Source organism: Rhincodon typus, chromosome 19 (genome assembly GCF_021869965.1).
Source record: "Rhincodon typus isolate 14 chromosome 19, sRhiTyp1.1, whole genome shotgun sequence".
NCBI classification, from domain to species: domain Eukaryota; kingdom Metazoa; phylum Chordata; class Chondrichthyes; order Orectolobiformes; family Rhincodontidae; genus Rhincodon; species Rhincodon typus.
In genome coordinates, this window is record NC_063350.1 from 33,916,100 (window position 1) to 33,943,894 (window position 27,795).

General features: G+C 39.7%; 1 protein-coding gene across 1 annotated transcript in view; it reads right to left on the bottom strand.

Moving 5' to 3' along the window:
• Positions 1-27,795, bottom strand: part of LOC109932986 (cadherin-4-like) — a 678,601-nt gene that overhangs the window by 12,237 nt on the left and 638,569 nt on the right. The window contains exons 13-14 of the mRNA XM_048608578.1: positions 20,204-20,437; positions 19,979-20,118 (exon numbers count right to left, since the gene is read on the bottom strand). Of these exons, the coding sequence (XP_048464535.1) occupies positions 19,979-20,118; positions 20,204-20,437 (374 nt within the window). The remainder of the gene's footprint in view (positions 1-19,978; positions 20,119-20,203; positions 20,438-27,795) is intronic.

Sequence of the window (27,795 nt, forward strand, 5' to 3'; positions counted from 1 at the left end):
CCTTCCTTATTTTAGGGAATGAGATGGAATCCCATAACCAATTCACCTGACTGCAGTGCTTTTCAGAGATGTGCTAACCCACTCTGACTGAGCACAAGTAAAGCAGCCAAAATTCACCCTCTTATGGAACAGGCTTAAGTATGAATGTTAGTGCAGTATTTGAGATCAGAGTTCCTATGTCAGGAAATTAATTAAAGTCCAAAGTTGAAGCTGCTATGTCGACTGTCATTGCAAGCAGCAAATAAAATCCAGCATTCAAATTATTGTATGGTCTTTGGAACATGACAGTACAAATAAATCCAATGTAAAAGACAGATCAGGAGCATAAGAGGGTCATTCAACCCCTCCAGACTGTACAACCATTCAATAAGACATGTTTGATTGAACTATAAACTAAAATCCACATTCCTGCTGACCATTCCAAAATTAAAGCCCACGAACAGGAACCCACTTCTCCCACACCAGTTTTTAAACCATGCATTGATTGCTCAAATTTGCATGTGGCTCGGGTAATAAAGCAGAAATGATTACCTTTGAAATTCTGCTTCATAATTTGGTGCCTAGCTCCTCATATTGACTATGCAGAACCTCTTTCTTTGCCCTGCTTTGTCATTTGTACCTATATGGACTGCATTGATTGGATCCTCCCCGCCATGCCAAGTTCCTCTCTTGCCCTGAGCAGATGTCCCAAACTCTCACACCAGGTAGGCAAAATAACTTAATCATGAAAATTTCCAGATATTGGCTTTATTTGTACCAATTAAAACCCAGGTCATCTTACAATCATATCTGGCTATTATACTTCAGCTGAAATACGCTAGTGCATCTTCTGGCTCACCATGAGCAATATTATGGGAGATGTGTTAACATACATAAAATTTTGTGTATCTTACCTGTCGGATCTTTTCATATGACATTTGTTTGTTTAACAGTACAGTATTTCACCTACTCAGTCAACGCATACCTTTGGCCTAGACAGTCATATATTAAACACAGCTGGAGATTTGGTGATGTATAGTGATTTGAATTTAGCTTTTATCTATAAAATACAAAAAAAACTAGCCCAAATAAGGCCACATTTATTTTTGGACACCTGCAATTTAGCTAAACATACCATCATGCCTTATTTGAAATCCACTTAATTTTTCATCCAGTAACTTGTACAGAAAATTGCACAGGCTACAAATTAAATGCACTGGCTTCCAAGCCAAATTCCAAATAAGTGTTTCAATCACACAAAGTTCTGAACCAGGAGCACAAAAGCATAAAATTAATTGCCAAATGCTGCAAGAAGAAGATTGACCTTCCTTTTACAATTTGATATAACTTTCTCTTTCCTCTTTCACATGCTGTCACATCGCAGGTTTTCCTTCTCCAATCTCTCCCATTTTCAGATTGGTCCAAATATAGCCGATTCTGGGAAAGTGAAAGGATGTGCAAGGTCAGGATGCGAAAGCCTGCTGGATCTTTTGGCACTCAGTCGCCTGATTGACCGTCAATGGGGCTTACGCCCGGCATTAAGACCCAGAAAGCAGACATGCTGGTCGTCAAGAACTGCAAGCCAATCTGCCTCGGTAGCTCCAGAACAGTTATATTTGCACTGTCCATTTCACTTGCAATGTACAAAACACTTAGGGTCTAAGGCTATCTAATTACATTTCTACCTGGATGGCCTAGTAGTATTATCGCTAGACTATAAATCCAGAGACCCCAGGTAATATTCTGAGGACCTGGGTTTGAATCCCTCTATAGCAAATGGTGGAATTTGAAGTCAATAATAAAAAAAAACTGGAATTAAGAGTCTAACAGTGACCATGAAACCATTGCTAATTGTTATGAAAACCCACCTAATGGCTTTTAGGGAAAGAAACTGCTGACTTTACCTGGCCCGGCCTACATGTAACTTCAGACCTACAGCAATATGGTTGATTCTTAACTCTTTCCTCTAGGCAACTTCATAGATTTCATAGAATCCCTACAGTGCGGAAACTGGCCATTCGGCCCAACAAATCCACACACCCCTCCGAAGAGCATTCCACCCAGACCCATTCCCCTAATTTCCCATGTCTAACCCACCTAACCCAAACATCCCTGGTACTATGGGCAATTTAGCATGGCCAATCCACCTACCCTGCACATCTTTGGACTGTGGGAGGAAACCCACACAGACACGGGGAAAATGTGCAAACTCTGCACACAGTCACCCGAGGGTGGAATCAAACCTGGGCTCCTGGGCAATAAATTCTAGGCTAGCCAATGACATCCAAATCCTGTTAATTAATTTAAAAAAAAACCAAATGATTCATGTTGCCATGGAAATGGGCTAAGAGACGGGAAGGGTTTCTAAGATATCCTTGAAAGTCTCAGATATGGGCAATTTTGGTAGGATCTGGGAGAGAGTAAGAAGACAAAACATCCCTGGTTCATCCTGCAGACTTATGGGTGGGGATTTGTGCTCAGGTTAAAAAGATCTAAGTCACGGGTGTTCCAAATGTAAGATTCACCAAGATTTCAGCAGAATAATCTATGAAAGACAGTTCTGGGGCTGTTACCAGACTGGGAAAAGAAAGGAACGTAGTAAACCCTCAACAGCACAGAAACACTTTGGATTCATTTTGCAAAAGGTAAATTTTTACTCACTAAGTAAACCTGCAAGTTAGGATTATCAGATGTACTGAAAGTAAGATCTTGGCCTCAAGCTTAGATGTTAGCAAATTACTCTGAAGAGATCATTGAACAAAAGTGAATAATTTAGGTATTTATAGAATTGTCTACCAATTCCATTGCATAAACTATCCTTTAGTTATTGGGTCTGTTACTTTGGGAATGCTGTTCAAATTATCCATTGATTATGCTGATCTTATTTTAAGAAATGACCTGGACATTGCCAAAAGATTTATTGAAATTATGAAAAATAAAGGTGTACTGACAAAGTCATTGGACTTGGGAAAACATGGGCTGTTTGAAAAACTGTTGGGGAGGATGACAAAATATTGTTTACTCAGGAGACTTGTCCAAAGAGTAAAAACTTTCTGAGATTATAAAGACATTATAGACCACAAACTGATAAAGAGTTAACAACAGTTCAAAACAAATTGACTTAGTCTTAATCAAGCTTTTTTGCAGATCCTAATCTATAGGTGTCAAAGCAAAATACAGCAGAACTCTAGACTAACAGATAAACAAAAATAGATTGTGTTTCAAAACAATATTTTTGACTTGACTCTAAAGATGAGGAGAGATTCTGGTCCTCAAATGTTAATTAAAAGTCAAATGAAGAAGTTATAGCTCTTGCTTGGAAAGAATTGGACAAAGCACATGCTGAGTAGAAGGATGAAAATCAGAAAGAAAGTTAAAGAATTCAAGAGTTGATTAGAATTGAGTATCAGGACATTTTCATAGCATCAACATAACCTCAGCCAAGTTTTTACAGTGACTGAACATAGTTTTATTCAACAGAAGAAAGATCTATATGCATAAAAGAAGACAATGTTAAACCAACTTTTGGAAAAGACCATGAAGTATAAAGTTTGAATAAATTAAAAAATAAAAGTACTCCTGCATTTAATCAGAAAGAGGAATGATCAGTTATTTGTCTGGCTGAGACATTATTTAACAAATTAGACAATAAAAGAACTTACAGCCATCAAAATAGAATTGAGTTCCTGAGTTGAAACTTGTACAGAATTGTACACTGGCTATGGTTAAAAGTCAACATTTTGTTAACAAATTAACGTCAAATTCTAAAGAAAAAAACAAAAGGACATATTGGAGCTACACGAGAGGAAGAAATATGGGAGGATTTCTTTATTCTTTACAGTGCACCTGAAACTTTAGAAATGTCACAGGATTGTACTCAAGTAACAGAATTAACAAAACTCTCCAGGGAGAATTGATTGGGAAATTTTTTAAACAAGGAACTGAATACACTGTAAAATTTACTCAACAGGAAAAAGGATATGATCCGTAACAGAAGACATGAACAACAAACCAAATTCTTATCCATATGAGAGAAAGAAATTTAAGCAATTGTGGAATGTGAACTTGTATTCCTAACTGTTACACATAGATTGATACAGGTTTAAAACTTGTAATGCTACCAAGACATGTTGTTTAGTTATAAAATGTGACAGAACAAGTAAAGAATATTACTCCTACTGCATATAAGTTAATGGTTAGTGTGTTTTACTTTGGAAAGTGTTTTGAAAGCCTGCCTGTACAGTAATCACTTTTTCTTAGATAACAAGGTGTAGAGCTGGATGAACACAGCAGGCCAAGCAGCATCATAGGAGCAGGGGTGGCAGTGGCCTGCCCTTTCCCTATATTTCTGAAAATCATTTGAGATAATGTTACTTTTTGGAAGATTCAGTTGAACTTTCTTCCTTCAGAATTCCAGGCAACACATTCCAGATCGTAAGCACTTATTGATTGGAAAACTTTATCCTCATATCACCAACATTTCTTTTGCCAATTACTTTGAATCTGTGCTCTCTGGTTCTTGATCTTTTCACCAATGGAAACAGTTTCTGAGGCCTTCATATCCATCCTAAAACATGGTGTACAGAAATGGATGCAGAAATCCAATTGAGATCAAACTAGTGTTTTATACATGTTTGAGAGGAAACATTGCAATAGGTTTCTCTGCTATTAGTCTCAGAGCAAGGGTGTTAGCGTCATTAGTATGAATATTAAATCTGGCGTTAAAAGCTCAACATGAAATGTGAGATCATGTGTAAGCAGGATACTTCGCTGAGGTGATGGATATAGACTTATACATATACACATAGGGATGTAGACTTTTAAAAGTAAGTGGTCAAATATCACTGTAAAAAGTTGCAGATTTTACAATGGCTGATATTTATAATGTTTAATTAAGCTTTTGCAACAGTGTGTAGGTACCAAAAATGTCTGGCAATATCCAATATAGCTGGCACAATAAATGTGGAGACAGCAAACAGATTCTGTAGCCAAGTGATTAAACATCACGACACCACAAACTCAAATGACAGCTGGCAAAGTTGAAGAGATCAATAATGAGAGCATCAAGAAGAGTGGCACAACTTGTCATTTTCTGTGTCTGTTCAGGACAGTGCTGCAACACAGCCGCATAAAGAGTGGTAGAAGTTGGATGGAGTCTGCTCCTTGAGTTTTCCCACCCACTTGGTATCTCTTTATTGCTCTCTGTGTTTCAAACTCGGTTAGAATTTATTCTTCTAGAAAGATGTGAAAATAACAAAAGCTGTTGTGGTACGTGATTTTAACTTGCCCCATATTGACAGAGATTCTTTTAGTTGGGGGGGTTTGGATGGTGATTATTTTATTAGATGTGGCCAGGAGGGTTTTTTTGAAACAGTATGTGGATAGTCCAATGAGGGAGGGGGACATACTGGACCTGATTTTGGGAAATGAGCCCAGCAAGGTGATCAAAATTTCAGTGGGCGAGCATTTTGGGAGCTGCAGAAGTTTTATTCCTGTTAACTGCATCTAACTGATTGAAAATGGTGTTACAGTCATACATTCATAAACATACACTGGACAAAATGTGACTATTTTTCTTCATTTGAAGTTTAAGAGCAGAAGGCTGATGCAACAGATTCTTCTCACAGCATTCATTAGGACAATTGAACAGTATCATCTCTCAACTTTGATTGGTTGAGAAAGGCTGCTAACTGGAAATTAATTAGGTACCATGACCTAGAGGTATAAATTAAGTAAGTACACTGACTGAAAAGAATGATGTAACTTGGAGTTGTTCACTAGTACTACTGAAATCCACAGCTAATTGCTGATATCATTCCAAGCGTAGAAGCACAGGGAAGCAAAAGCCTTGTAATCCAAGTTAGGCTAATTGGATAGGTTATTCTTGGGGAAACACACATCAACCAGGTTTCAGACTGGAGCTGTGAAAATACTCTAATTGGACCTTCTTTCCAAAAACATAGGCAGTCAATTGAAGAAAGAAAAATGAGCTTCAGACAGAAGATAAGCCAGTTTGCAGCAACATTTAGCAGCTGTCACACAAGAACATGTGGGAGAAATAATGTTACTAATCTTGTCAATATAAATCTTGAAAGTTCTAATTATCCTCCTTCATTGCTTCTCTGTTGTTCAGTCCAGTAGGAGGGTTCTAATTTGATTCCATTTATGCAAATTCAATCATAGCTAAAACATCTGTAATGGTATCTTTACTTTCAAACGATATGCTATTACCTTTGAACGTCCACCAAAGATCCGTACCTGTTCACCTCCTCTTCCATATTTGCATACTGTCTGTCAATGATATTAGCCACTTATCCAGCTTTATACAAATGACACCCAGTTCTACCAATCCAGCAGTTTTTAACTTCCGCACTGCCTCAGTGCTGTCAGATTAAGTTGACAACATCCATCCTCAGATGAATCACCCAACAGAATACTGAAAAATCTTTGGATTCAAAGGCTCACCCTTTGTCAAGGCTCCTGATGGATTGAATTTGAATCTGAGTTGAGCTCTGATACTGTATCTTCTACATCATAGATAACAGACAAGCCTTTACCTTAGGTCAGTTGCTGATGAAATGCTCATTAATATTTTGTAACCTCCAAATGGACTTTCCATTATTCTCCTAGCCAGCCTTTCATTTGGCCTCACTCCTTCCAAAAAACTTTGTTCAAAACTCTGCTACTGGAATCCTGCTTACATTGCCACTGGCTCATCACAGCTTTCTCCTGCTGACTTATAACAGTTCTTTGTCAGCTTCCCAATAGCTCAAACATTCATTCTTTCTTCAATCATGGGATGAGGGTGTCGTTTACAAGGCAGCATTTATTGCCCATTCCTAATTGCCCAGAGGGTAGTTAAGAGTCAACCACATCACTGTGGATCTGGAGTCACATGTAGGCCAGACCAGGTAAGGATGGCAGTTTCATTCCCCAAAGGATATTAGTAAACCAGATGGGTTTTTCCCGACAATCAGCAATGGCTTCATGGTCATCATTAGACTCTTAATTCCAGATATTTTATTGAATTCAAATTTCATCAACTACCATGGCAGGATTCAAACCGGGTTCCCAGAACATAATCTGGGTCTCTAGATTAACAGTCCAGCGATAATGCCTCTATACCATCGCCTCCCCAATCCCGCCATCATACCAATATTTGGTATCTCTGTACCACCTCCAGTATTTAGAACTTCCCTGCTCTCTAAATCTTGTCCCTCGTTTATAACTCACCCCCTCATTCACCCCAGCAATGGAGTTGGTATTGTTAGTGTAAAGGCCAACACTTCCAATTCTCCTCTCAACACTTTCCCAATCCACCTCATTTCTCATTTAAGGGCCTTTTCTAAAATCCACCTTGAACCAAACATTTGGCAAACTTTTGAATATTTTGTTTGGCTCAGTGCCTTTTTTCCTCTTACACTTCAGGGAAGTGCTTTAGGATGTTTTCTTTTCCCTAACTTAAAACTTCTACATAAAACCCGCGGACAAGGGAGGCGCAGTTGTAGTATGGCGCACTGACCTCCACATCGCCGAGGCCAGATGCCAACTCTCCAACACCTCCTCCTACCACCCCCTTGATCATGACCCCACCCCTGACCACCAAACCATCATCTCCCAAACCATCCACAACCTCATCACTTCAGGTGACCTCCCACCCACAGCCTCCAACCTCATCGTTCCCCAACCCCGCACCGCCCGCTTCTATCTCCTTCCCAAAATCCACAAACCTGACTGCCCTGGTCGACCCATTGTCTCCGCCTGCTCCTGCCCCACCAAACTTATCTCCACCTATCTCGACTCCATTTTCTCCCCCTTGGTCCAGGAACTCCCTACCTACATCCGTGACACCACCCACGCCCTCCACCTCCTCCAGAACTTCCAATTCCCCGGTCCCCAACACCTCATCTTTACCATGGACGTCCAGTCCCTACACACCTGCATTCCCCATATAGATGGCCTAAAGGCCCTCCGCTTCTTCCTGTCCCGCAGGCCCGACCAGTCCCCCTCCACTGACACCCTCGTCTGCTTAGCTGAACTCGTCCTCACCCTCAACGACTTCTCTTTCAATTCCTCCCACTTCCTACAGACAAAGGGGTGGCCATAGGTACCCGCATGGGCCCAAGCTATGCCTGCCTCTTTGTAGCTTACGTGGAACAATCCGTCTTCCGTACCTACACTGGCCCTAAACCCCACCACTTCCTCCGTTACATTGATGACTGTATCGGCGCCGCCTCGTGCTCCCACGAGGAGCTCAAGCAGTTCATCCACTTCACCAACACCTTCCACCCCAACCTTAAGTTCACCTGGACCATCTCTAATACCTCTCTCTCCTTCCTGGACCTCTCTGTCTCCATCTCCGGCAACCACCTAGAAACCGATATCCATTTCAAGCCCACCGACTCCCACAGCTACCTAGAATACACCTCCTCCCACCCACCTTCCTGCAAAAATGCCATCCCCTATTCCCAATTCCTTCACCTCCGCTGCATCTGCTCCCAGGATGAGGCATTCCACTCCCGTACATCTCAGATGTCCTTGTTTTTCAAGGACCGCAACTTCCCCCGCTCAGTAGTTGAGAACGCCCTCGACCGTGTCTCCCGCATTTCCTGCAACTCATCCCTCACACCCCCCTCCCCGCAATAACAACCAAAACAGAATCCCCCTCGTCCTCACGTACCCCCCCCCCACCCTCTGGATCCAATGCATCATCCTCCGACACTTCCGCCATCTGCAATCCAACCCCACCACCAAAGACATTTTTCCCTCCCCACCCTTATCTGCTTTCCAGAGGGACCACTCTCTCCGTGACTCCTTTGTCCGCTCCACACTCCCCTCCAGCCCCACCTCACCTGGCACTTTTCCCTGCAACTGCAGGAAGTGCTACACCTGCCCCTAGACCTCCCCCCTCACCCCTATCCCAGGCCCCAAGAAGACTTTCCACATCAAGCAGATGTTCACCTGCACATCTGCTAATGTGGTATACTGTATCCGCTGTTCCCGTTGTGACCTCCTCTACATTGGGGAAACCAAACAGAGGCTTGGGGACCGCTTTGCAGAACACCTATGCTCGATTCGCAATAAACAACTGCACCTCCCAGTCGCGAACCATTACAAATCCCCCTCCCATTCCGCAGACGACATGTCCATCCTGGGCCTCCTGCAGTGCCACAACGATGCTACCCAAAGGTTGCAGGAACAGCAACTCATATTCCGCTTGGGAACCCTGCAGCCCAATGGTATCAATGTGGACTTCAGAAGCTTCAAAATCTCCCCTCCCCCAACCGCATCCCAAAACCAGTCCAGCTCGTCCCTGCCTCCCAAACCTGTCCTTCCTCCCACCTCAAGCCCCACCCCCACCTCCCACCTACTAACCTCATCCCGCCCCCTTGACCTGTCCGTCCTCCCTGGACTGACCTATCTCCTCCCTACCTCCCCACCTACACTCATCTTTACTGGCTCCATCCCCGCCTCTTTGACCTGTCTGTCTCCTCTCCACCTATCTTCTCCTCTATCCATCTTCTATCCGCCTCCCCCTCTCTCCCTATTTATTTCAGAACCCCCTTCCCCTCCCCCATTTCTGAAGAAGGGTCTAGGCCCAAAACGTCAGCTTTCCTGCTCCTCTGACGCTGCTTGGCCTGTTGTGTTCATCCAGATCTACACCTTGTTATCTCAGATTCTCCAGCATCTGCAGTTCCTACTATCTCATAAATACAACCTGTTGTTTAACAGAGAATAAACAAAATAGTGATTGGTTCAGCAACAACATTGGCTTATTTAAACCTCACTGAATAAATTAATTAATTACTGAAGCACCTGGAAAAGAAAGGAATGGACTTTGCTTTTTAAATTTACACTTATCTGGACTGCTACTGAAACAATCTAATTAGCCGAGAGCTTTCTTGTAGCATTTGGATCAGGACGGTTTAATTTGTATGCACTCAAGCCATAAAGAATACTTCCAAGTACTCACTCCGCTTACAAGCACTTGTAAGATATTACTGTTTAGCTTTCTCCAATTCTCAAGTATTTGTAAACAGTAAATGGGAATAACGTATTCCACATATTTTCTACCACACATCTTCTGAATTTTGAAACCACAATTTCAGAAATCAACACAGGCTTTCTTAAAAAAAGAACAAAATAGCATTCATCTATACATTTCTGAGGGGAAAAATTGTAACAGCAAACATGCGCTCTTAATGAATTTCCAGATCACACCATGAAAAATATTAAATATTCAATGTTAAACTCAAAGGAGTTAACTTTTCCACAAATATTCTATCAATTATCCTTGGTAAAATTCCTGGCAGATTTGCAGAAACTGCAGAGAAAGGATGATTATTCAATTTATGGGAGGTCGATGAAGGTCTTCTATGAACTTACCACAAGCATTTAGGAGAACCATCAAAAAATCAACCATATTTAATAAAATAGCAATCATGTGGACATGTAATGAATCAAATCGGACATTCACATCCTTAGAATACAGTACAAAAGAGGACCTTTGGGTCTGCACTGACAAAACCTACTCTAAATCTACAATAAATCCACTTTCAGGCTCTTGGCCCATAGCCTTGAATGCTATGACATTTCAAGTGCTCATCCAAGTACTTTGAAAAGGTTGTGAGTTTTCCCACCTCACATACACTTCCCAGATAGCACATTCCAGATTCCTACCATCCTCTGGGTGAAAACATCTTTCCTCAAATTCCCTCTAAACTCCTGCCTTTCACCTTAAAATTATGCCCCTCCTTGTTATTAACCCTTCGACTGAGAGGAACAGTTACTTTCTATCCATCTTCCCATGCCCCTCATAATCTTGTACATTTCCACTCAGGTCCTCTTTCGGGCTTCTCTGCTCTAAAGAAAACAACCGGAGATGATCCAGCCTCTCTTCAGAGCTGAAATACTCTACTCCAGAAAACATCCTGATAAACCTCCTCTGCACCTCACCAGTGCAACCACATTCTTTGGAGAGTGCAGTGATCAGAACTCCAGCCATGACTGAATCTAAGTTTTGTACAGCTCCAACATAACCTCCCTGCTCTTATAAACCCCTTAGTGAATTCATTTAGTGAATCATCCACATCAAGAATATTGCAAAGATCTTTGACAGGTTTTATGGTCCATAAGCCTGCCCCCAACCCTCTTTGTCTCATCTGATCAGCTTACACCTCCATTTCTTTATTTCCTTTTGTGTTAATCTAGCTAATATTGAAAATAAATTATGCCAATTGCTTCAATTATTGTTTGATAGCAACTTTAGTATTATAATTATGCTCTGGATAGAGAAATAGCTCCCAAATTTTCAACCAAAAACATTTGTGACAATCTAAGCTAACGTTCCCTAGTTTCATCCCCCTCGCAAGTGGAAACATGTTCTCTTATGTATAACCTATCAAAAGCTTTCACAAACTCAAACTCCTCTATCAAGTCACTCCATACTCATATTTTTCCTACAGAATCAGTTTAGTCTTTCCTGAAAGCTATAATCACTGATTTCTCGTATCATCCTTGTAAATCTGTTTTTGCAGGCTCTCATGCGCACCTGTATCTTTTTCATGATTAAGAGACAAGAACTGTTCATAATAGAAATGCAATACTTGCTTCGACAGATGTTCAAATAACTTCACTGCCTTTCAAACAGTCTGTGCAGAAAGGAACCCCAGTATCACAAATGCAATCTTAATAACCTGCATCTATCCCTCTGAATCCTTCAGCCTTTTTGGCCCATGTAGATCCTTATTTTCCAAAGCACTTGGTTCTCTCATCATTCTACCAACATGCCTAACCTCGTATGTATTTCTATTCAAATTAATTATGGCAAGCAGCATCTATTCAATACATTTACTAATCCAGGATCAAGAATCACTTTGAATTTCTATCTTTACAAACATACCCCTACCCATTCATGAACGATGCTAAACATTGTGAGATCATCGGTGAACATCCTCAATTCAGATCTGATGATGGAAGGGAGGTCATTGATAAAGCAGCTAAAGATGGTTGGGCTGAGGACACCACTTTGAGGAACTTCTGCAGAGAGTTCATTATCAATATCTGTCTGTAAACTTTTTGTATACCTCTCAACGTGCCTTTCCAACTATTTTTGTCTGCAAATGTGGTTACAGAACATTTGTTTCCTTTCCCTAAGCAACTAATAAGTATTGTATATTATGTTGTGGTCTCAGCATTGATCCTTGTGGAACCCCACTGGTTACAAGTTGCCAACTTGAAAAAGAACCCTTTACCCTACTCATTGTTTCCTATCCATGCCGATATATTATCTCTAAAATTGTGGGCTCTTATAATAAGACTTAACCTTTTGTGACATACCTTGTTGAATGCCTTCTGGAAGTCCAAATACAAAATGTCCACTGGTTCCCTTCTTCCCGCTCTGGTTGAGGATTCCTCAAAATACTCTAATAAATTAGTCAGACATGTTTTCCCTTTAGTGAAGCCATGCTGACTCTGCTTGATTAGATTATGATTTTCCAAATGTGCTGCTATTACTTCCTTAATAATTTATTCCAACATTTTTCCAACAATAGATGTTAGATTAATTGGCCTTTAGCTACCCACTTTTGCCTCTCCCTCTTTGGCTTCATGGAGGAGAAAGAACATTTGAAGCTGCCACAAGAGAAGGAATCATTTTCAAATTAACTTTGTTCTGACCAACCAAGGCAGAATGTGAATAAAAGGGAGCCAGTTAATACCTCCTGCCCTGGGGGCTTGTCAGTTTGGGGTGTCCCATCTAGATTCGTAATATGAAGGAACCTCACCCTGGTGACTGCTGAAACATTGAGGTGAATTACAGGACTCAAAATCCCTGACCTCTGACTTGCTTATATTGCCACAGTATTTATATGCTTGGTCCTGTTCAATTTCGTGTAACCCCCAGGATGTCAATAGGTAGACATCCGTCTCCTTTTCTGTGCACATTCTTGTTCTGCAGATGGACAGAAACATCATAGTTGATGTTGCATATATGTATATATACACATATATATGGATTTCCAAAAACTTTTGATAAAGAATCCCTTAACAAATTTGTTAGCTAAACTGATGTTTGTGAGATAAAGCAAATGATTAGCCTTTGCGGGAAGCAGGTTTGATAATTATAACTTTGTTGTGAACCACGGAGCAGTGCAACTGGAGAAAGACAGCACATTCTCATCTCAGACACAATCCTACACAATGCTCTCAGTTACTCTCCATATTCATCTGTAGCTAAAGGTTTTGCTTCACTGAGATCATGTTCTTCCCAGGAGACAGCAAAGACTGGCAGGTGAGGGCACTGGGCACAGCTCCAGATAATGAACACGTAAAAACCCATGGTAATCTGTGTCCTTCAAGGATGGCTATAATCGAAGTAGAAACAATTTGAAGCCTTAGCAGATAAAATCATACAAGAATAAGATAAAACAAAATGCTGGAATTTCCTTCAGAGATTTCAATCTTCAATTTTCATTCATCTTTCCTATCTTGCCACTATAATTAGCTTGAGGAACTCTGCTGACTGTTATTGCGACTCACTTCAAATGACATTAGTGGATGTCTTCTGGCAGTGCAAGATGTAGACAGCTCTGGACTACCCAGGTTCTCCTGGGCAGATGCAGGTACAACCCCCTTGGCTGAACCTGATGGAGGCAAGGGGTTGGGGGGCGGCACTGGATGAATGGAAGTGGAGAAGCAGGGGAGCTCTGGAGTGAACTGATATGACAATCCCTCGGTGCCTTTCTGTCAACTCTCTTCCCTGTCTGCACACAATGGCATCAACACTGTCCACCAGAGGGAGTGGGATATTTGGAGGGGTGTCAAGATCCTTGACCCCGCTCTCAGCTACCCATTGAATTAACACATCAATGGCTTGGGAAATAGCATGAAGATCCAAGCACATATCCAGCAGACACTGATTTTTCTCCAGGACCAGGGTCTCAATGACAGCTTTCATAGATTTTTATATTTTCTATTTTTGCATTTTTATATTTTCATAAAACTGTTCATGGAGGCAGCCACATGCTGGCTTGCCAGAGACACAACATCAGAATGAGTTTTTACTTCAGACTGTGGATTATTTGTGGCAGGTGTACCAGATGGTTCCCTGTGTGCCTACGCATCTCCCATCAGCTCACTCATGATTGAGGCCAGACACCATATGCCTGGTGCTGTTCCTGGCTCTCTCTACATCAAATTAAAATGATCAACCAAGCAGTTTCCTTTAATAAAAACAAAATTATTGATTTATTATGAAAAACACTCAAAAAAGATGTTAAACTATTTAACACGCTCAGTTTATAAGATGAAAATATAAATGTTCACTCCCTCTAAATAGCCCAAAATACTCAGACAAATGGACAGATTAAAGGTAAAATGTGGATTTCTATCTGCAGAGATTTGTTTTGTGAAGCAAACACTTTTGGGCAATAAGTCTTCATTCTTAAGAGTGAAGAATTTGAGGTGGCAGTTGGTCGGATATGCTGGTGCACCAAGTCATAAATTTAGGCAGATATCTCCGAGATCTTTGCCAATGTAGCTTGCTCAGGAAGATCAGTATTGAAGATATTTTCCAGACTTCTCTTCAGGTCACTCAGGGTTCATCTGAACCAGGACTCTAGGTATCACACACCAGACCCACAACAAAAGGCTTCCCAGAACCAGGAGAGCTGGGCTAGGAAGCTCTTTTCCTTCCTCAGGCTGGCAAACAACTGAAAAACAATCTCCAAAACAAAAGGTGCAATCTGATAGTCATAAACCAAGAAGTTTGCAGTAACAGCCAGTTTTCATAAAACATGCACCATTCGTGAAATGCCATGTTAAAAGAAGTTTCTCTGTGCTGTCAATGACCTCTTTAAAACAAAATCAGGCATCCACAGTCCATCAAACTCCAGTCCACAGAAATTATTGGATATTAAAACATCTTCGTAATAGTAGGACCTCCAGTATTCTGCCATAGATGTCCCTATATATTGATCTGTGAGGAATGTCTGCACATCCTTCATGCAATCCCATATAACTCTGTACTGGTGGTGTGGCCCAGAAACAGAGCAGGAAATCATTGATATAAGGCTAAAAACTCAGTATCACTGAATTCAAAACAAATGAGCATAAATACAATACTAGCCATCAAACATTACCTTGAGAACAGGAATACATCTCAGCCATTCTGGGCTTATAGCTCCAGGTGTCCTTATATGTTCGTGAAAAATCATTTAGTCTCATATCGAGGTACTATTAGGTACTCTCAAACATGTCTGTCACATCTTACTACTGCCCTGGCATTTTTATCAGCAAAATTACTACCACCTTGCTCCGCACTTCTGTCACCCTCCCCTTTTTCCCCAACTGAGGAGACATGTGGCTCAGTCATCCTTCTATCTGGTGTAGAAGGTGAGCTGTGGCCTATTATTGAGTGAGATTGTTCAGTTTGCAGGAAAACAATCACTAGCCTGGAGACATGGTTGGGTGATTACTCAAGTGTTTGTCATCAGTGATCCAGGCAACAGAACCTCAATTTAAGTACAGCAACTCGTTGATGCATGGACAGAATTTTCATACTCAGCAGCATCAGTTTGGGTATTCTGGACCTGGGTCAGGAGTCATGTCTTTGGGGGCACTCCTCTTCACCCTCAAATCTGGAGATGTAGCACCTGGGAATTTTGCAGAATACAAATACTGCGACAGCTCCCTGGATAGTGGGCACGTGTCTGCAGGATTTGTCATCTGAGCTGCACACTGAGGGAGTGATATCCTTTCCTGTTCAGGAATCTGGCTGAATAGTGCCAAGGACTTCCGAATGCACGAACCCATGCGCTTTCCTGAAACAGGCATCTACGGACCCACACATACAGCTGTGAATGGCCGAGTTGGAGATGCCACACAAGTCCTCAGTTACACTTTGAAAGAACTCTGTCATGAGGAAAATCAATCCGACTATTATTTTCAGTGCCACAGGTACAGCCCTGTCTCCGAAGCCAAGAGGTTAGGCGTCTTCCTGCAGGAGGTAGCAAAGGCAAATGTCAACTTCTCTAGCCATGTAAAACTGTCTTCTCTCAACTGCAGGTCATCAATTTCACTATCAGGAAATCTCATACACCTGAAACTTTCTTCTAACTTAATATTAAAACCTTAACCTGCCATTAAGAATCTGAATTTTGGACACTGGCACAATTACGTGCCCCTTCTGCCCTTCTACCTGGAAGATTCTGCTTCAGGAGCTGAAGGCCATGCAATGTACCTTGGTAAAACGGCCAAACATATTGATTGTCAATCCCTAAATCCTGTTGATATGTCTCTGGCAGGCAGGAGAATCTCCAGATTAGTCATGCTAATCCACACTGTACAGTTTTGTCCATCAAAGCTGCATCCTCAGATGACAGGCGAGCACTGTGTTCCAGGAATATTTAGCCATGGAAACAGACATAAATATTTGCTTTCTCTGTCTCATGCTCCACTAATGAGAAAAGAAAAGAAGCTATTATGCTTTATTGACATGCAATTTTGGAATTTATCCCTTCCCTTTTTTTGAATAAACATTGACAATTTTCCACTTTGCAGCAGCACTCTCAAATCCAAGAAAATTTGGGAGATTGTGCTCAAGGCCTTTGCAATTTCTACCATTACTTCTATTAGCAATCTAGAATACATCCAAACTAAGTGAGACTTTTGACTGCTGTCAACATTTTAAGTGCCTCTTCTTGATCGATTTTTATCCTGTATAATTTTGTTTTGGGGCTTTTTTTTAAAAATCTTGTCTCTTTACTCATTGATGGTGACCGATCTCATCATCATATTTCTGTGGAACATCAATTTTTATTCACAATCTCAACACACGAATGACTCAAAAGAAAATTGAACAGAGTGTAAAATGGGCTATTATTTCATTATCTCTTATTTATGCTATTTCCCAAATTTAAATTCAGCCCTTCAGTTTCAAGGTGTTCCCCAAAAACACACCTTACCTTTCACCTAAGCTGATTTTAATGACAATTTTAGGGATGTTTTCAAAATGAATCATAAAGGGACTATTGAATGGTGGTATCCAAATTCAACAAGAAAATGAGGCATACAGCATATCTTGGAAGTGAATGTGTTTTCACACCTCTTTTCAGCAACTATCAGCAATGTTAAAATTGGCTTGACAGAATAGTTGCTTTTGCTTTGGAAGCAAATGGTGTCCATGCCAAGTCTTTTAAAATAAATATTGACAACATTGAAGCTTTGGCGAGGGAGATTATCAGCAGGCTTTTTTTTCTACATTGTGTCAGATTGCTTTTAGATACCATTGTCACTAATTTTGTATTTCCTATGCGAAGAAAATGAAAACAAGAATGCATTACTTTAATGTAATGCTGCTAATCAAGTTTACTACCATGGTGAATGCAATGAATTGGAATTGGAACGTTGATTGTCAACCAGTATCAACATCATAGTTGTTATTTATGCATGAGTAAACCCCTATTGTATAAAAGCTGCATAATTGTGCTATCTAATTACCAGTTTTGTTTTCAGAAATGTTTCTAATCAACCTGTTCAGTGATGTTACACACCTCTGGAGCAGGTGGGACTTAGCCTTCCGGTCCTGAGCTAGGGACAGTACACTGCACCATAAGAGCCCAGTTATAAGTTGTCTCTTTCTTAAATGTATTTTTCTAATCAACCTGTTCAGATATAATTTTTTAAAGCTATCCTTCAAATTAGTATAATAATATTTGCATGGAAATTTCTCTAAAGTTGTATGATTGCCAAATACAGGTTGACCATGTGGGTAGTTCATTTGATAGAAAACTATCCTTTAGTGTTCTTTTGCTAGTTTTTCCCTTGGGGCTTTGGGTATTTTCCCTAACCAACCTGCTAAAGACATTATTATATACCCCTGGATCAGGAGGGACTTGAACCCAGGCCTCTTGGTCCAGGACAGGCAAACTACCACTGCACCACAAGAGGGCCTTCCAACTGGTCTAATAATAGTTGCATAGAAATTTCTCTACAGTTGTTTAATTGCTTAATACAGGTTGACCATGTGAGTAGTTTATTCATTCTAGTTTAATGACCTTGCTCTCCAGATTGATGTTTTTATGGATCTGAATCAAGTATTCATTACCTCTGATAGGAAATCACATCATTTCATTCATTTAAAAGCCCAGAAAGGAGATGAGCACTCTACAGCTTTACCAATTAATCATTCCTGATGTTTCACAGATTGACTCGGTGGTCTCCAAACAAAGCAGCTGGAAAAAAATAGTTCCTCAAAGCATAAGCTTTTGACATATCAAAAACAAAATCACAATTATAAGATACTTCAACAGATTTTTCATACTTTCCAATCTCAGCTAAATTGTCATTCTTAGCCTGCAGATCCAACTATCCTGAGAGCATTTTAAATGACAGCTCTTTATACAAAGTAACTAGGCGGTGTTAAAAAGTTTTTGCAAAAATATTTTTCCATTGCAAATAAATTATGTAGAGCAGAAGATGACTGGCATTAACTCGCTTTTTTTCTCTTCCAATGCATGTTAGCACAAATTTAATTAGCCACCATATAAAGACAACTTTAAAGAAGGAATGTAAATATGGTGAGCAAGTTGAGAAGTTCTAAAGAATGTAATTCGCGTGGTTTTCATTGAGGCATACAATTCCAAGGAAGTGCTCCAACTCAGAGCTTCAGTCTATAACATTTCTGAGCAGAAGAGAAAAATACAATGCAGAAATTATTACAATATCCTGAAGCTTGCTGAATTGTTTTAATAGGGTTGGAGAATTTTTCAGAGGTTATCATTAATTAGCAGCAGACCTTTTGCTTCTCAGAGCAGACTTTATTTGTGACAGAAGATGGTATCATGTCTGGAAGGAATGGGCTTGATGGGCTGTATATATCTTTTCCAGTTTTATTTGCAATGGACCTTCATTTGCAATTTTCTATTCCTAAACTTTTCAATCTGGGCAGTTTTTCCATACCTCTCACCACCCCTCATTTGTATTTGTACAATTTAATCTTGAAGTGAGTTCTACCCATACTGTTGCCGTTTGAATACCACTCAAGTACCAATCAATTCACGATATGTAATCAAATAGCAGTACATTAATGAGGAAGAGAATAATTAACCTTATGTTTACTGCAAATTGCTTCATTTCATATGTAAAAGGTCAGTAAATTACAACCTATCTTTTATCTCCCAGTTGTCTGTCAAAATTCAGCAACTATTAGCCCAGTTATTTACTAAAATGAGAGCAGAGTCAGCTATCCAAGCATAAATTGTCAGTTAATTTTTAAAACAGTATTATTTTCATGAAGCTGTTGTTGCATTAGTCTTCATCACACGTTCTGAATTTTCTTTCAACAACTGTAGAAAAAATATGGTATTATTTTAGAGGCAAGAGCAGTCAATAAATTAAAAATTTAGTTTTAATATTGTTCAGGTATAATGGATTCATTGCTGCAATAAACTGCAATGTAACATGCTAGTCACACGCCCTTTCAGAAATGCAGTAGTTCACTGCTTTTATTGGATAATAAGATCAGTTTAAAAATACAGTGCGTATGCTTCAGTAAAAGTATTGTCAAGGACAAATGTAGGTGTTTCTCTGAACGCTGCATAATTATTTTACTCCAATAAACTTTTATTTCAAAAGATCTTTAAATAAAAGCAATGAACTGGAAATTTCAAAGTTACAGTTTTATCTTAGACAATGCTATACTCAACAAGTGTTGTTGTCTGCTCCTATGATGCTGCTTGGCCTGCTGTGTTCATCCAGCCCTGCACCAAGTGTTGTTAACCCTTTTGATTTCATATCCGAGACTGAGCTTAAGCAGTTTTCTTTTAAATGGGCGCAAGTTTTTTCGAACCATGGCCTTTTTATTTGAGAAGCCTCTTAGCGGTCATGTCCTAGCCTTATATACAACAGAAGCTTCCTTGAGAGTGAAACTGACATAGTATGTGGAGTGTGCAGTCAATGCATTTGAGAATGAATGAGGCACATCAAGTTGCTCTCTCACCTGATCCTCTTCACCGCCACCTTCTTCATCATATTTCAGAATATTGTCCCTGACATCGTCTTCTGGATCAATCAGAAGTTGCTTTGTCTGTCGTTCCTTATCTCTGCGTTTCATCCACACGACAAACAGCAGGACAAGAACTGAAGAAAGTAACAAGTGCATCATTATGTTATCAGCATGATACAGATACTAATTTAATCATTTCCTTCTCACTGCAATACTTACTCAACAAAATGATGATGCATATAAGGATTGCAATAATGGCTCCTGTGCCCAATCCAGCAGCTGCAATAGCACCAATAGCTGTACAATCTCCATGTTCATCACAAGGACAGACTTTCACTTTAATAACAGAGGTGCTAGACAATGGAGGATTACCAGAATCTGTGATTATGATTGGAACATCGTATACACCAGCGACCAAGAAACCAATCCTTAAACTGAGCTGAGCAGAGTCCCCTGAAGAATACAGAAAGAAAGAGAAATCAAAAGGAATTCAATACTGCACAAAAAATTCAATGAGCTCTTCCACAATTAAAGAAGCAGCGATAATCTCAGCAGCGATCGTAAATGATCAGCAGAACAAATTTACAATTCACACAAATTAGATACAAGGAGAGATCATTCCTCATACAAATGGAAGAAATGACTGCAACCCATGATTAACCACAAGATACTCAATACTGTCTTGCTGAGGAACCAATTGCCCGTGTCTCAGTGTATCATTTAATTAGCTCAGAAGTGCTGTGCCTGTTATTATTAATGTCGGCCCAGATTCTGGTCTCCACACAGCAGTGGCTACATGGTAATTGTCCAGGAAGTTCAAACTTCTGATGGGCAATACTCTGCTTCCGAAACCCTGCAAAAATGTCCGCAAATATGAGTTAGAGTTGGAGACTTTGGAAAGTTCTAACTTACTCAGTTGAACAGTGACTCAGTTAGAGGATTAAAACCTGCTCCCACTCCTGGGTGACCATACAAATAAAACCACATCCCCTCACCATTTACTCACAATGTAACATGCCTAAAATCACCTGAACAGACCACCCAACCACATGGCTATACCTACTCAACTCAACCTCCTGATACGTGATCCACTCTACTCTCTTATCCAGACCTGCCAGCCGTAACTACCCTCACCCACTGACTTGCCACTTGCCGCATGACCCACATCCAATATCCTGCACCCTTATTCACTTAACCCATCACCCTACCCTTGCACCTACCTGTCAAGAATCCTATCCTCTAAATTGCCTGTTACCCTACCCTTGCACTCACTATTTGTTACCCCAGTGTTTCATCCACATATCAGCTACCCTACCCCCCTCTCACCCACTTGCTACCTTACCTCCTTACTCTGTTGACACCCTCACCCACTTAGCTTACATATTTACCTTCTGTGGTAGTTTGGTAAACAGGGTTTGGACATTTAAACCCCAGAATTTGGCAGTTACTGCTGTATAAATGGGGTGTAGTTAGGCCTCCAGTACTGATCCTGCCACATTTGTAAGTTCCTGGATCAGATATGCTGCATATTTCTCAAGAATCCTGAATTGGAGCAGGATAAGGGAAAGGAAGCAAAGTGGCAAGCCAACTGAGATTGCCACTTCTCGAACGATTTGGCTCAATATTTCAAATTCAAATGCACTATCATTCCACAGGGTGAATAAAAAGTTTACTTGCACAAAATGTACAATTATTTATCCAATCCATTATCAAAATTTATTCTGCAATAATAATTTTAAGTATTTATATATGTATATTTCATTACGTATACAATGGTTTATCTCTGTACCACAAAACACATATCCTATGACTTTATGCTGAGGGGAAATATTTGGTTTGTTTAAAAATATCACGGTGCTAAATTAACAAATTTTTAAGGTACAGATAAGCAGTTTTAATTTTATGGCCATTAAACTGTTGTGTCATTTTTAAAGGAATCTATGTTGAAATGATAAGAAAACATTCAAGTTCCCTACTTAAACTAGCGTGGACAATGTCTTCTCATATTTCCTCCATACATCCTTGAAGATTTTACAGCATCTTTCATTATGCGTATTTACATAGAATACACTGAAAAGAACATGTGCTTGACTCACTTGTGCAAACTCTACTTGTTAAAGCTTAATTTTCAAATGAGTTTGAGTGTCTAAGTGGGGTTGTACTCAGAAAGACAGCATTAATGTTGTATGCTAATAGAATTTATATATGCACATTTCATTACTTATACAATGGATTTTCTTTTTACCACAAAACACACATTTTGTGACTTCATATTGACGGGAAGTATTTCTTTTGTTTTAAAGTATGGCAGTGCTAAATTAACAAATGTTTAACATACAGATAAGCAGCTTTATTTTAGTAACATAAATGTAACTGCGAATTCAGTTTTTGACTTGCAGTATTTGCATTTTGAACTCCTATGGTGGTTTAAGGGTATATTGGGGCAAAGAAAATCTTTATTTAATAGGTTATTCTTAATACACCCAATTTGTTAATGTTATCTCTATTGTAATGCCAAACCGTTGTTGCTATCCTCCCAAACCAGTCAGTGACACAGGCAAAACAAAATAAATTGCAAGTGAAACTGTAAAAATAGATCAGCTGATTTTATAACCAGAAGACCTGTTGTGCAAAACACAAGACGACATGTCTATGGTCATTGAGTAACAAACTGTAAGCTGTGGCAGTTACCTTGCTTGCTTGATCACACTGGAACATGGAGCCTGGATATTAGTATCCTAAAGAGTAGGAACTTACAGGAATGACAAAATATCTTCATGTTTCCCAATTACTTTTTTGGACATCTTTTCCAGGCATTTATTAACACATTCATAACATCTGAGATAGCATCAGAAACTAGCAGTCCTGGCATTTCATAATCAAAATGTTTGACCAATGGCTTATTGATGTAAATGCACCTGTGTTAAACATTCTTACAGCTTAGGAATATTTGCTTCAAATGTAATTACAACCATATACAACATCATTGATTTGCTCATGTTATTTTTGAAGCATTTAGAAAAATGTAATACAAGGAAATATTGTTTATTCAAATCAATAAGCATAAATAACAAAGAACTCTATTATGCATCTGTGAAATAAAATGTAAACAGTTTGACTCAACAGTAAAAATACCCCAAGGATATAAAGATAAATATGTATTAGAATCATGTGGAACAGGAAAAAAAAGAGACCTTACTACTAAACGAACAGCCTTTCCATGGCAAAGGAAAGAATCCTACAGAATCATTATAGGTGCTTCATACATACAGCTAATAGCATCTACCAGCACCAAATAAAATAATAACTGTGAACAAAATTTCAATTCTTGATCATGGCTTTTCGGACATTGAAGCCTCAGATTTTGACATTAGACTTTTCCATACTGTCTCCTGCCTGTCCTTTGTTTGCCACCAATATTGTGTCGTCTAATCTTTGAGATGTTCATGCAAACTGACATCTCTCTGCTTCCATCTATTTACATAATTTAGCAGTCAGTCCCATCCCAAACCTATTATGCTCCTCCCCTTCCTTTTCATTCCCCTCTCCTTCATGTCACCCATTTAATTTTAATTTTCTCTGTCTCAGGTACTTTGCTGCTCAAGCCTAAGCTCAAATCTCCTCTGGATAAAGTATTCTGTCTCTGTTCCCCAAAGAGTCCATCAAGGTACACAATGCTGCCTTCAGTCAAGGAGACACTAGCTTAACCCTTCTGTTCTCTCACCAACATTGCTGCTTCCCTCCATCCAATAGCCCTTTGTATGATCATGGTGTTGGGGAGTTAATGAGTAAATCATCTCTTATCCTTCTTCTCTTTAAAGCAGTATACTTTAAATCACTCACCTCCCCACCTGTCCTTGAGAATTCCTATTCTCTACTGTCTCTCCAAGCCCACCCAGGACTCTGGTTGAGGTCGTCTTTCCTCTTTCCCATAGTCTATTGCTCTAAAGAACTCAACTGCAATTATTTCAATTTCCATCTGAATGTAGTTCATCTTCTGTCCTCTTGAGTCTACTTGCTACACAGATAGTTTAACCATTCATCAGCAGACATGTTCCACCACACTTGAGCACTAAAATAAAACAAAGAACTGTGGATGCTGGAAATCTATTACAAAAACAGAAATTGCTGGACAAACTTGGTAGGTTGGGCAGCATCTATGGGGAGAAAATTGAGTTAGTGTTTCAAGATTGATAAGTGAAGTTCTGAAGGAGGGTCACTGGGCTTGAACCTTAATACTGTTTTTTTCTCTAAGGATGTTGCCGAGACCTGCTGTGTTTCTCCAGCAATTTATGTTTATGTTACACTCGAGCACTAGTGGGTCTGACTGTCAAAAACATTCACAACATTACGACCTTGTAAGCAATGATATTACCAATTTTGTTTCTTCATTACTTGTGTCTCCTTAAACCTCCCTTCCCTGCCTACTGCCACACTGATTGTGAGCAGTTGGTGAAGTTCTTTTTCACTATGGTTGAGATCATCCATTCAGCTGATATTGCTGTATCCCTTCTTTCCCTTAATTACCAAGTTATGATTCCATATAGGCTCACGCTGAAGTTGTCTCGGTCTCTAGTTTCTTACTCATCTCAAGTGTCTTGTCGTCTTGTCCAGGAAACCCACTTCCTATTCCCTTGATCTCATTCCCACTAAACTGTTGACACCCAGCTTGCCTTTTTGGCTTCTCTGAGCGCTATTATTTTATGATTTTGGATGACTCTACTGTTACTGTATCAAATTTCAATTACTAGTGTCTTTATTTTAAAATGAGGCATATAGCCAAATGTTGACTGCAGTGGCCACCTGGAGAGAGAGGCGCTCTGGAATGTCAAATCTGACAAGGGGGGTGGGGGTGTTGGAGAATCCACTGCACAAGCAGAAACATTCAACGATCTGCTCTTCACAAAAATTCATAGACCGTTCCATAAAGCTTTTAAAAAAATTCTCAGCATTTTTGTCTCAGCTCTTATTTCTAATCAGTGTGTATTTGTGTTGCCTTACTATTTCTTCTTGCATTAAGTAATCAATAAACTCACTCCTTTTCTTTAATTCTAGAAAGCCTGGCTAAACTGGCTCCTTTTAAAACTTAAACTAATTGGGGCATGGAGGAAGGAATCCACAGGGAACAGTCCCTCTAAAATTAACCTTGTTGTGGTGTGGATAAGTAACCAAGGGGAGCTAGTTCATCCCTCCTCACTTAAGAGCTTAACAGTTTGAGGTCTCCTATGTGGAACTGTAAAACATTGGGTAATCTCACCTAGGCACTAGTTGTTACAGAGGCCACACACCATCCTGCCATGGAAATACATTTCTATTCCTTTGCTGTTGCTGTTCCGGAACTCCCTCCCTAACAGCACTGTGTGTACACCTATATTTAATGGACTGCAGCTGCTCAAGGGCAATTAGGAATGAGCAATAATTGCTGGCTTAACCAGTGACTCTCACATAGGAATGAATATAAAAGAAGAGACTAGCAAGTTACACAGACTTAATGTAATTACAATTCAACTTGTGTAAAATGGTGATGGCCATAAATGTTATATAGGCCTACTTATCGAAAGAACTATAATATGACAACTACATTTATTCCAGTAAATTGTATGTTATTCATGTAATTTCCCAGAACTAAGAAAAACTTAAAAATTAAAAGTAGTTACTTTGTGTTTCTACAACAGCCCATGTGTGTTACATTGCCATGGAAATGTGAGAAAATGGGCAAGATTCTTTGTTTTAAGTTTATCTCTGTGGCTTCAGTTAGAGCATAGCCAGCAGGCAGGACGGATTGATGTTTGGAAAGCAGATAAGAACTGTGTTAGCTTTTGGTCTTTTGTAGTAGCTCTATGGAACTCAAGAGATGAATTCAGACCTGAGTAAATGCTAAAACAAACACAAAATCCTGGAGAAAATCAGGAGTTCTGGGAGTATCTGTGGAGTTAACATTTTGAGTCTAGTACTCATACCCGACTTGACTACGCTGCTTTCATGTGTGCTGTTTTGTATCCTGATGAACTTTTGATCCCAGATCCCCTCCAGCCCAAAAGACATCTATTTCCACTTCCAACACCACTGTGGTAGCTGAAACCCTCATCCCTGCTCTTACTATCTCCAGACTCGGCTATTCCATTGATCTCCTGCTAGCCCCTTATCAAGCACAATCCACATACTTCAGTTACACTAAAGCTCAACTGCCACTCTTTCATCCAACACAAAGTCTCGCCTCATCTATAACCCTTTGTGAACCTGTGATTGGCTCCAGGTCACTCAATGTTTAACATTTTAATTTCTCATTGTTGCATTTAGTTCTTTTTGTACCTTCACCTCTTGTGTTACTTTAAAATCAGAGCAGTATTTGCCCACATTCTCTACTTCATCAAATGATTCTTGATCCCAGAAGTTCCCATCGGATTTGGAGATGTTGGGTCTGAGTTGGTCAGGGATCGAGGGGGTTCGGTAAGTAACTCAGGAGTTCCATTTAATAATTACCCTCCCCATAAGTTAGAGGAGATTTTTAATCCTCTAGCATTTCCTGGGCACCATCAAACTCAAGTAGTCAGGACCCTCCAAATTCTCAAACTTGAAAAGGTTTATTTTTGGAAACTTCCAGAAGCAGGTATCCTGGCTTCTTTCCTCAGTTATCTGTGACATGAATTCTGCATGGCAGCAATACACAGCTCAAATTGAGGCTGCAGGAATAACTATCTAGACATCAGAATGTCTGTACCTTTATATGATTTTCCATACCTGCATACAACCTCACAGTGGATCAGTTTATATAAATAAAATGACATATACACTCAGGTGAAAATCATTATGATAAAAATCTACACTATTTATAAAACTAAATACATTTTCTCTTTTTTCCCCTCAACTTCATAAAGCATATTAAGCAATAAAGAAATAAAAGCTCACACATTGAGACTATTAAAGGTTCAGCATCTCCAAATTTAAAACTAACAAGATGGATCAGGCCAAAGTATAGGCCATTGGGAAGCTAGAAGGCAACATATTACACATTACACATATTTCTGAAGAAGGGTCTAGATCTGAAACGTCAGCTTTCCTGCTCCTCTGATGCTGCTTGGCCTGCTGTGTTCATCTAGCTCTACACACCTTGTTATCTCATATTTACACAATGTCTGGTTTCTCATTTATAAATGGGATGAAAGTCTATTTTTTCCAAGAGTTAGCAAGCTGTTGAGATGAATATTAGCACCCTAAATTTCAGTAAATAATCCACACAGAAATTATCTCTAAATTCAGGAGAGTCAAGGCTCATTCAAGGTGCACCTCGAGGGTAAAAGACAGCTTGGAAAATGAAGCAGTTATGCTTGGTCATAACAGACACTTAAAGTCAGAAACTTGGGTATGGTATTTTAAATTCATTCATGGGATATGGATATCACTACAAGGCAAGAATGTTTTATGCATGTCTAATTTTTCTTCGGTGATTGGTCTTTGAGGCTGTTTGAGAGCAGTTAAGAGTCAAGCATATTGCTGTAGGTATGCAGTCACATAGAGAAAAAGGCTGCTTAACCCATTCTTCCATGCTGGGTTGGGTAGACATTTGATGACAGTTGTCTTTCCCAAAAGGACACTTGAGCAGACAAATGTTTTTCTACAATAATCTGGCAGCCACGGCTCCTGATACAAGTTTTCTATTGAAGATTTATTTGTTAACTCAATTTATATGCTGCTGTGGTGGGATGTGCACTTATGTTTGTGGAGAGCATCAGCCTCGGCATCTGAAATGCTAGTCTCAAAACAAAACTTACAATCAATTGTTCCCTTACACGTAAAGCACATGGAACATT